Raw genomic sequence first — 12,785 nt, forward strand, 5'->3', positions numbered from 1 at the left:
TCCAGTTCATTGCAAATGCGATATGGCACTGAAAACGAATCCAGCAAAATCAGCGCTCCAAAATCCAAATGACGCTCCTTCTCTTCTGCGCCCTGCTGTATGTCCAAACAGAAGTTTATTACCACGTATGGGGTATTGCCGTAATAGGGAGAAATTGCTTTACAAATGCTGCGGTGTTTTTTCTCCTTTATTCTTTGTGAAAATTAAAAATTGCTACGTTTTTTTAAGAAAAAAGTAGATTTTCATCTTCACATACTAATTCAAATACATTTAGCAAAAAAACTGTGGTTTCAAAATGCTAACTATACCCCTAGATAAAGTCCTTGAGGGGTGTAGTTTCCAAAATGGGATCACTTTTGGGGGGCTTCCACTGTTTTGGCACCACAAGACCTCTTCAAACCTGACATGGTGCCTAAAATATATTCTAAAAAAATGAGGCCCCAAAATCCACTAGGTGCTCCTTTGCTTCTGAGGCCTGTGTTTCAGTCCATTACCGCACTAGGACCACATGTGGGATATTTCTAAAAACTGCAGAATCTGGGCAATAAATATTGAGTTGCATTTCTCGTGTAAAACCTTCTGTGTTACAGAAAAAACTGTATCACAAATGAATTTTGGCGAAAAAAATAGAAATTTGTAAATTTCACCTCTACTTTGCTTTAATTCTTGAGAGATGCCTATAGGGTTAAAACACTTTCTGAATGCTGTTTTGGATACTTTGAGGTTTTGCGGTTTTCAAAATGGGGTGATTTATAGGCACTTTCTAATATATAAGGCCCTCAAAGCCACTTCAGAACTGAACTGGTCCCTGAAAAAATAGCCTTTTGAAATTTTCTTGAAAATATGAGAAATTGCTGCTAAAGTTCTAAGCCTTGTAACGTCTTAGAAAAATAGAAGAATGTTCAAAAAATGATGCAAACTTAAAGTAGACATATGGGATACATGAAATAGTAACTATTTTGTGTGGTATTACTGTCTGACTTACAAGCAGATACATTTAAATGTAGAAAAATGTAAATTTTTGCAAATTTTCTCTAAACTTTGGTGTCTTTCACACATAAATATTGAATTTATCGACCAATTTTTTTTACTAACATAAAGTACAATATGTCACGAGAAAACTCTCTCAGAATCACTTGGATAGGTAAAAGCATTCCCAAGTTATTACTACATAAGATAACACATGTCCGATTTGAAAAAATCGGCTTCGTCATCAAGGCCAAAACAGGCTCAGTCCTGAAGGGGTTAAACGAGGGCCATGGCATGTGGCAGAACACCTTAACAATAAAATTGTATTAGCAATTCTGCCTATTTCCCCACCACTGGTAACCTACTGGTGATATGTAAACCATTCATCCACAGTAACGTGTTGTCTTTAGTGATGTCTCCTGACCACATCGTTCAATGGTTCTAACCATTGGGCAACAAGGTCATTTGACCTCTGGAAGAGACGTCTCTATGGACAACACATCATTTTGACCGTATGTAAAAAAAAAAATTCAGTTACTCTTTGGTTCCCGCCCTTTGCTTATCTGTCAGCAGTTTTGAGGCCTCAAAACTGCTGAGAGCGGTATATTCCTTAGAGCAGTGATCCCCAACCACCGGGCGATGGATCATTTGGTACCGGGCCGCGGTATCTGCCCAGGTGTCCGCATGGAATTCCGGGTGAAAAACCGCCCCAAATTGTGGTCCGGTTTTTCACCCAGAATGTCCGTTGCAGAAAACTGCTGAGCATTCAGGGGGCCTGCTAGCTGGCCGTCCTCCTGGGATGACCTTTTATCCTATGATACCGCTGCAGTCTGTGATTGGCTGCAGCGGCAGTCACATGGGATGAAGCGTCATCCCAGGAGGTCGGTCCTCTGACATCATCCAGGCGGCCACCTGGGATGACATTTTCATCCCATGTGACCGCTGCTGCAGCCTGTGATTGGCTCCACCGGTCACATGGGATGAATAGTCATCCCAGGAGGCCGGCCTGGAGGAAGAAACAGACTTCTGAGTAAGTGAAAGATTTTTTTTATTTTCGGAGTTGCGTTTTTTGCAGCAGAATTGCCGCGAGTCCGCTGCAATAAACACAACAATTGCTATTTTTTATCGGCAACAAATAAGCAGCGTTTACGCAAATGCAATTGACATGCAGCCGAAAAAAACTGCACCGCAGGTAAACTTCTGAGCGTATTTTCCGCTCTCTATTTACGCAGCGTGTGGATGAGATTTGTTCTATCTCATCCACTTTGCTGCTACTGTATTCTGCTGCGGATTTTCCGCAACTAATTCCGCAGTATTTACGCATCGTGCGAACTGCCCCGAAACACCCCCTCCCCGTAGAAAAATTGTCTTGCATGAAACTGGTCCTTGATTAATAAAAGGTTGGGGACCGCTGCCTTAGGCTGGGTTCACACGACCATGTTACGTCCGTAATGTACGGAACGTATTTCGGCCGGAAGACCCGGACCGAACTCAGTGCAGGGAGCCGGGCTCCTAGCATCATAGTGATGTACGATGCTAGGAGTCCCTGCCTCTGCGTGGAACTACTGTCCCGTACTGTAATCATGATTACAGTACGGGACAGTTGTCCTGCAGCGAGGCAGGGACTCCTAGCATCGTACATCACTATGATGCTAGGAGCCCGGCTCCCTGCACTGTGTTCGGTCCGGGTCTTCCGGCCGAAATACGTTCCGTACATTACGGACATAACATGGTCGTGTGAACCCAGCCTTAGAGAACCCTGCCAGCCCCTCCCCTCTGAGTGACAGCTCTATCGGTCTCCTGATTGGACACTAGAGCCGTCACTGAGAGCAGCTCCGAGGGAATTAAACGTCGGTTTCTCAGTAAGGGCCTGTTCACATCACCGTTCATTTCCGTTCCGGGGTTCAGTCCGAGGTTTCCGTCAGGTGAACCCCGCAACGGAAAGTGAAAGCACAGCTTCCGTTTCAGTCACCATTGATCTCAATGGTGACGGAAACATCGCTAATGCTTTCCGTTCGTCACCATTCCGGCTGGTTTCCGGTTTTCTGACGGAATCAATAGCGCAGTCGACTACTGTCAGTTTCACTTTCCGTTGCGGGGTTCACCCGACGGAAACCTCGGACGGAACCCCGGAACGGAAATGAACGGTGATGTGAACAGGCCCTAATGCAACTTGCATGACCGAATCGGAAGGTATCGTTACAATGACATCTACCCCCCCCCCCCCCTATATTGCTATGTCAGCAGTTTTGAGGTCCCCATAGCTCCAGAAAATTCCTTTAGTATACGGATATTGCTGGCATCCTAACTTTACTGCCCCAGCTGTCACATGCCTAGTTTTACCATATGGTAAATACACAATGAGGGGTCTCACTGTCACCTTTGGTTTCTAAGACATTTCCTGTTCTGTTATCCACAACTGTGCACCAGTTCTGCATGGGTTTGAGCCTCCTATTCTCTGTTATGTCATACTGTATAAAGTACATCTGATTGTTGAAGTGTTTGCTAGCGCTCCATACACAGCGTATTCTACTCCTCATCGTTGCATAGGACCGAAATATTGTTCAGTGTAGAAAGATCTAGACAGACGTCCAGGTAGTGGAAAGTATATTACCATAAATACAAATTCTTATCTATATTAATTTTGACTTTTTGTTTTTTTATAAGAAAATACTGTTAAATGTACCCTTGTGTAACTCTAAGGCTATGTTCACACTAGGCAAATCCGCCATGGATTTGGAGGATAATCTACTGCAGAAATCTGCAGCTAAAATTTGGATGCACAAGGATTTGCTTCATTGAATGTTAATGGAGCTAATCCACGGCTTTTCAGCGAGATTCAGTGGATTAAAAAATCCTCGGCGTGGTTGTTATTCTGCATGTAAAATAAAACATTCAATTCACGTGCATTACCGGCAGATTAGGCAGAAATGTTGCAGATTATGTCCACAATGTGTGAATATGGCCTTAAAGTGTCACTATAATTGTGTTCTCCCATCTAAGAATAGGACTCATGCACTTGTTATGGAGGTATTCAATGTTTCCAGGGAGAATATATCTGTTAAACAATGCCACATGGCAAAACGCAGCATGCCTATGGCTCCGTAGTTAGGAGCTGCAGAGGTTATATGTGCCTTGTTGGACGGCCTATATTTACTTAAAGGGCTGGCTAAAGGAGTACTGGAGGATGGTGGCCGTGGCCTAAGTGCTAGACTAGATGACCAGCCAATCCATCACCACTCATCATTAACACCCGTCACCCTCTATTCCCAAGCTGCCAGCCGCACCGCCCCTGCATTCAGTGTGTTATTGCTACATCGCTGGGTCACTTATGTTAGGAGAAGCAAGTGATGTGGTGTGGTATTTAGCAGAACTGATGTGGTGAGGGGGGCCTGCTCGTGACCACTGCGACCCCCATATCTATGCCACTAACTGTACTTTCTGCAGATTTCTGTTGCTGAATCCACACCACAATCCTCAACAAATATGCCACATGTGAACATGGTCTGATTGTAAATTAAATATTATTTTTTTTCTCTGTGCATAACAATGGTAGTTTGCATTATTGCTGTCTATATTATTTTCCATAGTTGCTGCAGGCATCCTGGCTGTAGTTATGGGCCTGAGGTACAACCGAAGTAAGAAAATCATGCCTGCTGGATTATTAGCAGCGATAAGGTGAGTTCATTCCTTTTTCCAAATGCCAAGTAGAGCTTACACACTTGTATTGTGCCCAGATGCAAGAATATGTGTATACCCTGATCAACCATAACATTAAACCACTGACAGAGGAAGTGAAGAACATTGATTATCTGGTTACAATGACATCTGTCAAGGGGTGGGATATATTGGCAGAAAGTGAACAGTCAGTTCTTGAAGTTGATGTGTTGGAAGCAGGAAAAATAAGCAAGCGTAAGGATCTAAACTATTTTGACAAGGGCCATCTCCAAAACGGCAGGTCTTGTGGGATGCTTCCGGTTGGAATTGTTTTAACCAGCTGGCTTGCCCGTCTGGTCTGATCCCAAGGAATAGTTAGTGTAGCACAAATAGCTGATAAAGTTACTGCTGGCTATGATAGAATGGTGTCAGGACACAGTGCATCGCAGCTTGCTGCGTTTAGGTTTTCATAGCCCAGTCAGAGTGCCTATGCTGACCCCTTTCCACTGTGAAAAGCGCCTACAATGGGCACGTATGAGAACTGGATCTCAGAGTAATGTAAGAAGGTGTCTGGTCTGATAAATCGGCTATTATTTAACATCATGTAGATAGCTGGGTAATGTGTTTTGCATACCTGGAAAAGAGATGGCACCAGGATGCACTATGGGAGAGAGGCAAGCCGGCATAGAAAAAGTGATGCCCTGGGCAATGTTCTGCTGGGAAACCTTGGGTCCTGGCATTCATGTGGATGTTACTTTGACACTCATCACTTACCTAAACATTGTGACAGACCAAGTACACCACTTAGGGCAACGGTATTGCCTAATGGCAATGACTTCTTTCAGCAAGATAATACACCCTGCCACACTGCAAAAATTGTTCAGGAATGGATTAAGGAACACGACAAAGAGTTAAAAGTGTTGTCTTGGCCTCCAAATTACCCAGATCTCAATCTGATCAAGCATCTGTGGGACATGCTGGAAAAACTAGTCCAATCCATAAAGGCCACACCATGCAACTCACAGGACATAAAGGAGCTGCTGCTAAAGTGTTGGCGTTAGATACTACAAGACACATTCAGAGGTCTTGTGGAGTCCATGCCTCAATGGGTCAGAGATGTTTTGGCACATCTTGTATATACAGGCCAGAGATATATATATATATATATATATATATATATATATATATATATATAATTTAAAATTAGAGACCCAGATCAGACTCTGCCCGTTTCACTGGAGAGACCTGTATAGATGGGACTAAAGCAGGCTTCTTGAGCTAATCAGGCTTTAAGAGCTCGGCTGCTTACTCTGTGAGCGCATGCATCAGTACCCTAGCAGCCAGCAATGAAACATTCCTGGACACTAGGGCAGTCTCAGGGTACGTGCACACGCAAACTCAAAAACGTCTGAAAATACGGAGCTGTTTTCAAGGGAAAACAGCTCCTGATTTTCAGGCCGTTTTTACGGCCGTTTTTGGAGCTGTTTTATATAGAGTCTATGAAAAACGGCTCCAAAAACGTCCCAAGAAGCGACCTGCACTTCTTTTTCACAGCCGTTTTTCAAAACGGCCGGGTAAAAAAAACGGCCCGTCGGAACAGAATGCCGTTTTTCCCATTGAAATCAATGGGCAGATGTTTGAAGGCCTTCTGCTTCCGATTTTTCGGGCGTTTATGGCCCGAAAATAGGCCGTGTGAACATACCCTTAGATTTAATTTTTTTTTGTACCTGCATGGGAATGTGTACCGCAGGTTGAGAACTATTGCTTTAGCCTATAGATCTGTATACAATGCTGAGAATACCTAGGAGACGGTACGTAGAAATATTAACCTCCGAGCGTGGGAATAGGGAGTTAAGTACACGGACCAAAGGGTCATAAGGTAATTCGTCCAAGGCTAGAAATGCAAGTAATCTTGTGCCATGGACCTAATATGTATGCCTGCAGTGTTGCCTTATTACAGCACAGTAAATACAGATATGCTGTTCTATGTGATATGCTGTAAATATTAGGGCCATCTCATGTAACATAGTCTACGTTCCCATGTTTTACGTAGTGTTCAGTGTACGTGCTGGAAATGCTCCCAGTGTATACACCAAATGTATCCATAGGGCCCCTCTTACCCAACGTGGCTGCTATGCATCCGCCTACCTACTGTATAGAAAGAGTCGTCTGCTGCGGTTTCCTATAAAGAGTCATCCCACACAGTATCCAAGTTTTTTTTGTTCATTGTGGGCGCCATGTGTAAAAGCTTTCTGTCTGAGGTATGTACGTCGGGGAACGCTCCCAAAATGACATGCAACCAGAACCTTATTTTCCCTGAATAACACATCCAAAATAAGGGAAGGGCAATGATACCGGTGACACTCTTATTCAATTCTGTTATAATTAGCATTTGTTTGAAGATGAAAAGTCTATATTTGATTAGATCACTCACTGCATTGGTTTTTATTATAAACTCATCAGTGCTTTCCCATTGTTACAGCATTTCCATGGTATTGAAGTTGCTAATCAACCTGAGCTAGCGATCCGAACTTTCTAGAAGAACCCTCTATTAAACTCTTTGGATACAGATCAACTTTATACATTTTGTTACGTAAGAATTGTGCACTGAATCTTTATAATCCGTTCATTTGTATTGATTTTACATGAAAATGAACCTTTATTTTTCAATTATATTGCCAATTAATTCAGCTGGGATGAATCAATAAAACAAGCTTTCTCATGTGTATGTACTGTAGGCGTATATTTTAATTTGGCCAATTTTACAAAAATTTCAGCAAAGGCAAGTAAAAAAAAAAAAAAACTCATGTAAATACAACACTAGGCAGGATCACACACACACACACCAGTATTTGACCAGAAATGGGTCCAAAAGGAAGGGAACTGATACTACTCCTTTCTTTTGTGTCCAGTCCTGTATTTGAATTACAGCGTTTTGCTTCCTGTTTAAAAAAAAAAGTACATGTTTTCGGTACCTTTTATTATTTTTGTGTAATTTTTACAAAAACACTTCAGCCAGATATTCATTTAAAACTATATAAAGTGATGGCAAATCACTAGGATATACCATAACTTTATGACCGGTGGGGGCCCGACTCAAGGGACACCCACGATCCTGAGAATGAAGGGGGGCAGCGTTGATTTAGCACAGAAGCTCACTATTTACTAGCACAGCAGCACAACGGCAACTCACGTTGCAGAAAAGTGCATCACAGCCCCATTCAAGTAAATCTGGTCGACTGTAGAGCCAGATGGCCAGGGCTTTGCATGGAATAGTTAGGAGACGCAGCGCTAAATCAACGCTTCAACCCCTTTATTCGCAAGATCGGTGAGTGTCCCAGAGGTCAGACTCCACCTAGCAAATGGACGGTAGAGCCTAGCCATCACTTTAGAAGATGGGAATAACCCTTTAAAGTCTGTTCTAAAATTTTTAAATGTCTACATCCACAGTCCTTGGGTTTATTGCATTTTTGGGCTCAGTGGAATTTTTTTTTATCAAAAATACAGCTTGCTCTAGGTATGGGTGTTTTCTCCATAGAGCTTAAAAAAAAAAAGTCAAAATTTAATGAAATTATTTTTAGATGTGTTTTGTAGTGCTGGACCACATTCTAATTGGACCTGGGTTAAAGGAGGACTCTGTGCTTGTTTTTGACATTTTGCTTAATATATTAGAGTTTGTTCACATGCTTAACAAAAAAAGTCTGAAAATACAGAGCGGTTTTCAGAGAAAACAGCCTCGGATTTTCAGACGTTTTTGAAGCTGAAAATGAAGCTTCTTTTAGGCTATGTTCACACTTGAGTTTGACGAGTTTTGATGCGGAAACCACACCGCAAAACTCGTCAAAAAACGAGGGAGGCGGAGGAGTCTTTCCCGCGAGCGGTAAAACCGTCTCGCGGGAGAAAGAAGGGACATGCCCTATCTTCGGGCGTTTACGCCTCTGACCTCCCATTGACATCAATGGGAGGCAGAGAAAGCGTATTTCTGAGTTTTATGCCTGCGGTGCTCAATGGCCGCGGGTGAAAAACGCAGCGAAAATCGAGGAGGAATTGAGGCAGAATTTCCGCCTGCAAAAAAACTCTGTGAACCCAGCCTTAGGCTATGTTCACACAGAGTATTTTGCAGAGTTTTTTTACGCGGAAACCGCGTCGCAAAACTCGGCAAAAACGGCCCGAAAATGGCTCCCATTGATTTCAAATGGGAGACATCGGCGTCTTTTTCCCGCGAGCAGTAAAACTGCCTCGCGGGAAAAAGCGACATGCCCTATCTTCGGGCGCTTCCGCCTCTGACCTCCCATTGACTTCAATGCAAGGCAGAGAAAGCGTATTTCGCTGTGCTTTATGCCCGCGGCGCTCAATGGCCGCGGACGAAAAACGCCACGAAAAACGCCGAAAATCAACGTGCAGGGAGAGGAAAATCTGCCTCAGACTTCTAAACTGAATTTTGAGGCAGATATTCCTCTTGCAAAATACTCAGTGTGAACCCAGCCTTAAGGCGTCTTTTGAGGCGTTTTTCATAGTGTTCAATGGAATATCAGCTCCAAAAACCGCCTCAAGAAGTGACATGCTACTTCTTTTTACGCTCTGTCTTTTAAAACCGCAGCGTAAAAAGACGCCCCATATGAACTAAATGCTGTTTTTCCCATTTCAAATGGGCAGATGTTTGTAGGCGTTCAGCTTGCGTTTTTCAGGCGTTTTGAGGCAAATACGCCTGAAAACACTGCGTGTGAACATACCCTTAAGGCCGGATTTACACGAGCGTGCGCGTTTTGCACGCTCAAAAAGGCACTTAACAGCTCCGTGATATTTGCGCAGCCACCATAATTATGACACTATGTTTGTAAACAGAAACGCACGAGGTGCTTTTCTGTTTTCATTCATACTTTTTACTGCTGTTGCGCGAATCACACACGTCACACGGAAGTGCTTCCGTGTGCTGCGCGTGATTTTCACGCACCCATTGACTTCAATGGGTGCGTGATGCGCCAACGCACAAATATCGGCCATGTGAGGTTTACTCAGCGGACACACGCTGCGTGAAACTCAGTCTGCACAGCCCCATAGACTAACATAGGTCCGTGCGAGGCGCGTGAAAATCACACGCGTTGCACAGATGTATATCACGTTCATCTAAATAAGCCCTAAGAGAAATCACTGCACTGCAAAGAGTGATTTTTTTATAGTCTTCCCGTAAGAGCAGTTGCGGTTTAAAATATAATCTGTTCCTATTATGTGGGAAACCAGGGCCTTGAATTTTTTACATTTTAGAAAAAAAAATTCATCAGTAATTGCACCAAAAAACAGCATGTGTGAACTAAAGCCATTTTGCTCTACAAGATGATTTAGAAGTCGTGTGAGATCACCAGACTGACCTTCACTAAAGCCTAATTCAGACGGTCATTCTGTGTAGGAGGAAAGGCACTTCGTAGCAAACACAGGATGTGGAAATATGGCTCCAAGTATATACCCAAATCCTAATGCGGCCGTCTGAATAAGGCCTTAGCCCTGTAGCGTGGAGTGAGGCCATAAATTACAGTCTTTTTAAAGCAATCTACTGATAAGGCTTGCTAGTCATTTTATTTTAGTGTCCTCTGAGGTGGCAATTCAGAACAATTGCGCCAGCTTTGGGAAGAGCAATTGAAATGGCATGCTGCGCTATTGTCTCTGGTAAAATGACACGCCAACGGAACCTATTAGGGTCTGTTCACACGCTTAGCAAAAAACGTCTGAAAATATGGAGCCGTTTAAGCGAAAACCGCTCCTGATTTTCAGACTTTTTATAGCAACTCTAATTTGTCGCGGCGTATTTTACGGCCGTTTTTGGAGCGGTTTTTCAATTGAGTCAATGAAAACCGGCTCCAAAAACGTCCCAAGAAATGACCTGCACTTTTTACACGACGTCATTTTACGCGCCATATTTGGACAACGGCGCCTCGTGGGAACAGAACACCGTAAATCCCATTGCAAGCAATGGGCAGATGTTTGGAGGCGTAATGGTGCAGTTTTTTCAGGCTTAATTCGAGGCGTAAACGGCCAGAATTACGTCTGGAAACACATTGTGTGAACATACCCTCAAAGTCAACGGGTTGCGTCAGCAGTATCCATTGTGCAACGGAACCGCTGCTTCAGTTATTCCCTTCTGCTCCTCTGACAGAACACACGGACGCAGGTGTGAACTAAGCCTTACTCTATTTGATATGTTTATCCAACAACAGCTTGTAGTTAGAGAAATAGTTCTGACTGCTGTAAAATTTGTAGCGGCAGCAGAGGATGAGGAGTAACACAGGTAAATATCTCGACATGTTTTCATCTCGTTCACAGCAATCTGCTAAAGGGAAAAAGAAAAAACAAGACAACGCTCACCTTACCTGAACCTTATATGGGTGGTTATGCATTGATAAATAATCCTTTGTAGCACGTGGGTTGAATATAAATTTATTTCATAATAGCTGCTCTGAAAGGTGTGTTGTATTTGGAACCAGAGTAAAATGTGTACACTAACTTTGCATTGAAACCTAAGGGTATGTTCACACTGCTTATATTCGGCCATTTTTCAGGACGTAAATGGCCGAAAAATCTGAATCATAACGCCTCCAAACATCTGCCCATTGATTTAAATTGGAAAAACGGTGTTCTGTTCCGACAGGCCGTTTTTGTACGCGGCTATTTTGAAAAACACCTGTGAAAAAGTGCATGTCAATTCTTGAGCAGTTTTTCATTGACACGAGCAAAACAACTCCAAAAACGGGCGTAAAAACACGCCGCCAAAAATGCGAGTTTGCTGAAAATCAGGAGCGGTTTTCCCCTGAAAACCGCTCCGTATTTTCAGTTGTTTTTTAGTAAGCGTGTGAACATACCCCAAGAGTCAGAATCCCATTCCGTGCAAAGGTACAGGTGTGAAAAGTCATTCATTTGTATATGTCTGGTATATGTATATGTCCACCATTCAGGAGTCCCTCCTAGTAGGCAGAGGACCGAGCTGGTCTGTGCATTATACAGATGCCTACCTGGAAAGGTTTATTCCTTGATGGCAGCCATCATGAGCGTAGATGCCAGCTTTATCCTGCTCATTTAACCATTTTCAGTCTTCACTTCCAGCTTGATGGCAAAGTCAAAAATTATTAGGAGTTGAAGGTGGGTGGGGAGAAAAAAAAAACTGCATACGTAAACTCAAACCCTATTCAACTTTCATTCCCCCGCTGGTGTTTGTTTACAAGCTGCCAGCGTTGCTGTGCTATCAGTGGCTTTAGCAGTTTCGTGCTGTACTTACTGGCATCAGCGAGCGGTTGAGATATAGAGATTATATATATATATATATATATATATATATATATATATATATATATATACACACACACACACACACACACACACACACACACACACACCAGAAAGCAGCAGCACTCACTAAGTGTAGATGTATTAGGTGCCAAGCAAGTCGTCCTGATCCAAGGTCAGAGCAATATCGAAAAGTAGAGATCTTGCAGCACTCCAAATGTGAAAAAATGGTGGTTTTATTCAGCCAACAAACAGCGGCGTTTCTGTCCAACAATAGGACCTTGATAAAGGTCCTACTGATGGACAGAAACGTCGCAATTTGTTGGCTGAATAAAACCACCATTTTTTCACATTTGGAGTGCTGCAAGAGAATATATATATATATATATACATACATACATACACCTCGAACTGACTCATTAAAAAGAAAGAAAGAAAAAGCAGATTACATTGTAGGAATGTCAGAAATCGTGACATTGGAATTTTAATGCAAACTACAATTTTCCATACAATGGGATTTAGAGACAGGTTTGTTTCACGGATGCAGAATTTGGAGCACATTGTTTACATAGGCAGCATCAGACATTGGTTTTCTCGGGCTTCCTGGCTGCAAGAACTTCTTTATTGTTGGGATCTCACTGATTTTCTTTTTAAAAGCCTACAATAACAAAAAAAGGCAGTGAATCTTCAGTTTCACATCTAAACATTTACACAGTAATAAAGAAACAAAAACAAACAGTGAAGCTTGACCTTTGGAGTGGCCTGAAAAACATTAGGGAATTGCATTTACAGCAGTTTCCTACTATAACTAGATTAGCTCCCTTTACAAATGTGAGTAAAGCAGGTAACAGAAAGCGCTCTAGCGGCTGTATAGATACGCTGAG

The 12,785-nt window shown here is 42.8% G+C and overlaps 2 protein-coding genes across 8 annotated transcripts in view; one reads left to right on the forward strand and one right to left on the reverse strand.

The window, feature by feature from the left end:
• The window catches only part of TMEM14A (transmembrane protein 14A), a 39,961-nt gene that overhangs the window by 11,049 nt on the left and 16,127 nt on the right, over positions 1-12,785 (forward strand). For 3 of the 4 annotated variants that reach the window (XM_075861950.1, XM_075861949.1, XM_075861951.1), the window contains exons 4-5: positions 4,560-4,647; positions 7,109-7,354. In XM_075861950.1, coding sequence (XP_075718065.1) covers positions 4,560-4,647; positions 7,109-7,148 — 128 coding nt within the window. In that variant the 3' untranslated portion in view covers positions 7,149-7,354. Of the gene's footprint in view, positions 1-4,559; positions 4,648-7,108; positions 7,355-12,785 lie in introns of those variants that run through there. The other variant, XR_012883157.1, reaches the window with a different exon arrangement.
• Positions 12,347-12,785, reverse strand: part of LOC142759604 (glutathione S-transferase 3-like) — a 62,765-nt gene continuing 62,326 nt past the window's right edge. For all 4 annotated transcript variants that reach the window (XM_075861946.1, XM_075861947.1, XM_075861944.1 and 1 more), the window contains exon 7: positions 12,347-12,559. In XM_075861946.1, the coding sequence (XP_075718061.1) occupies positions 12,437-12,559 (123 nt within the window). In that variant the 3' untranslated portion in view covers positions 12,347-12,436. The remainder of the gene's footprint in view (positions 12,560-12,785) is intronic.

Source organism: Rhinoderma darwinii, chromosome 4 (assembly GCF_050947455.1).
Source record: "Rhinoderma darwinii isolate aRhiDar2 chromosome 4, aRhiDar2.hap1, whole genome shotgun sequence".
In the NCBI taxonomy this organism is placed as follows: Eukaryota; Metazoa; Chordata; class Amphibia; order Anura; family Rhinodermatidae; genus Rhinoderma; species Rhinoderma darwinii.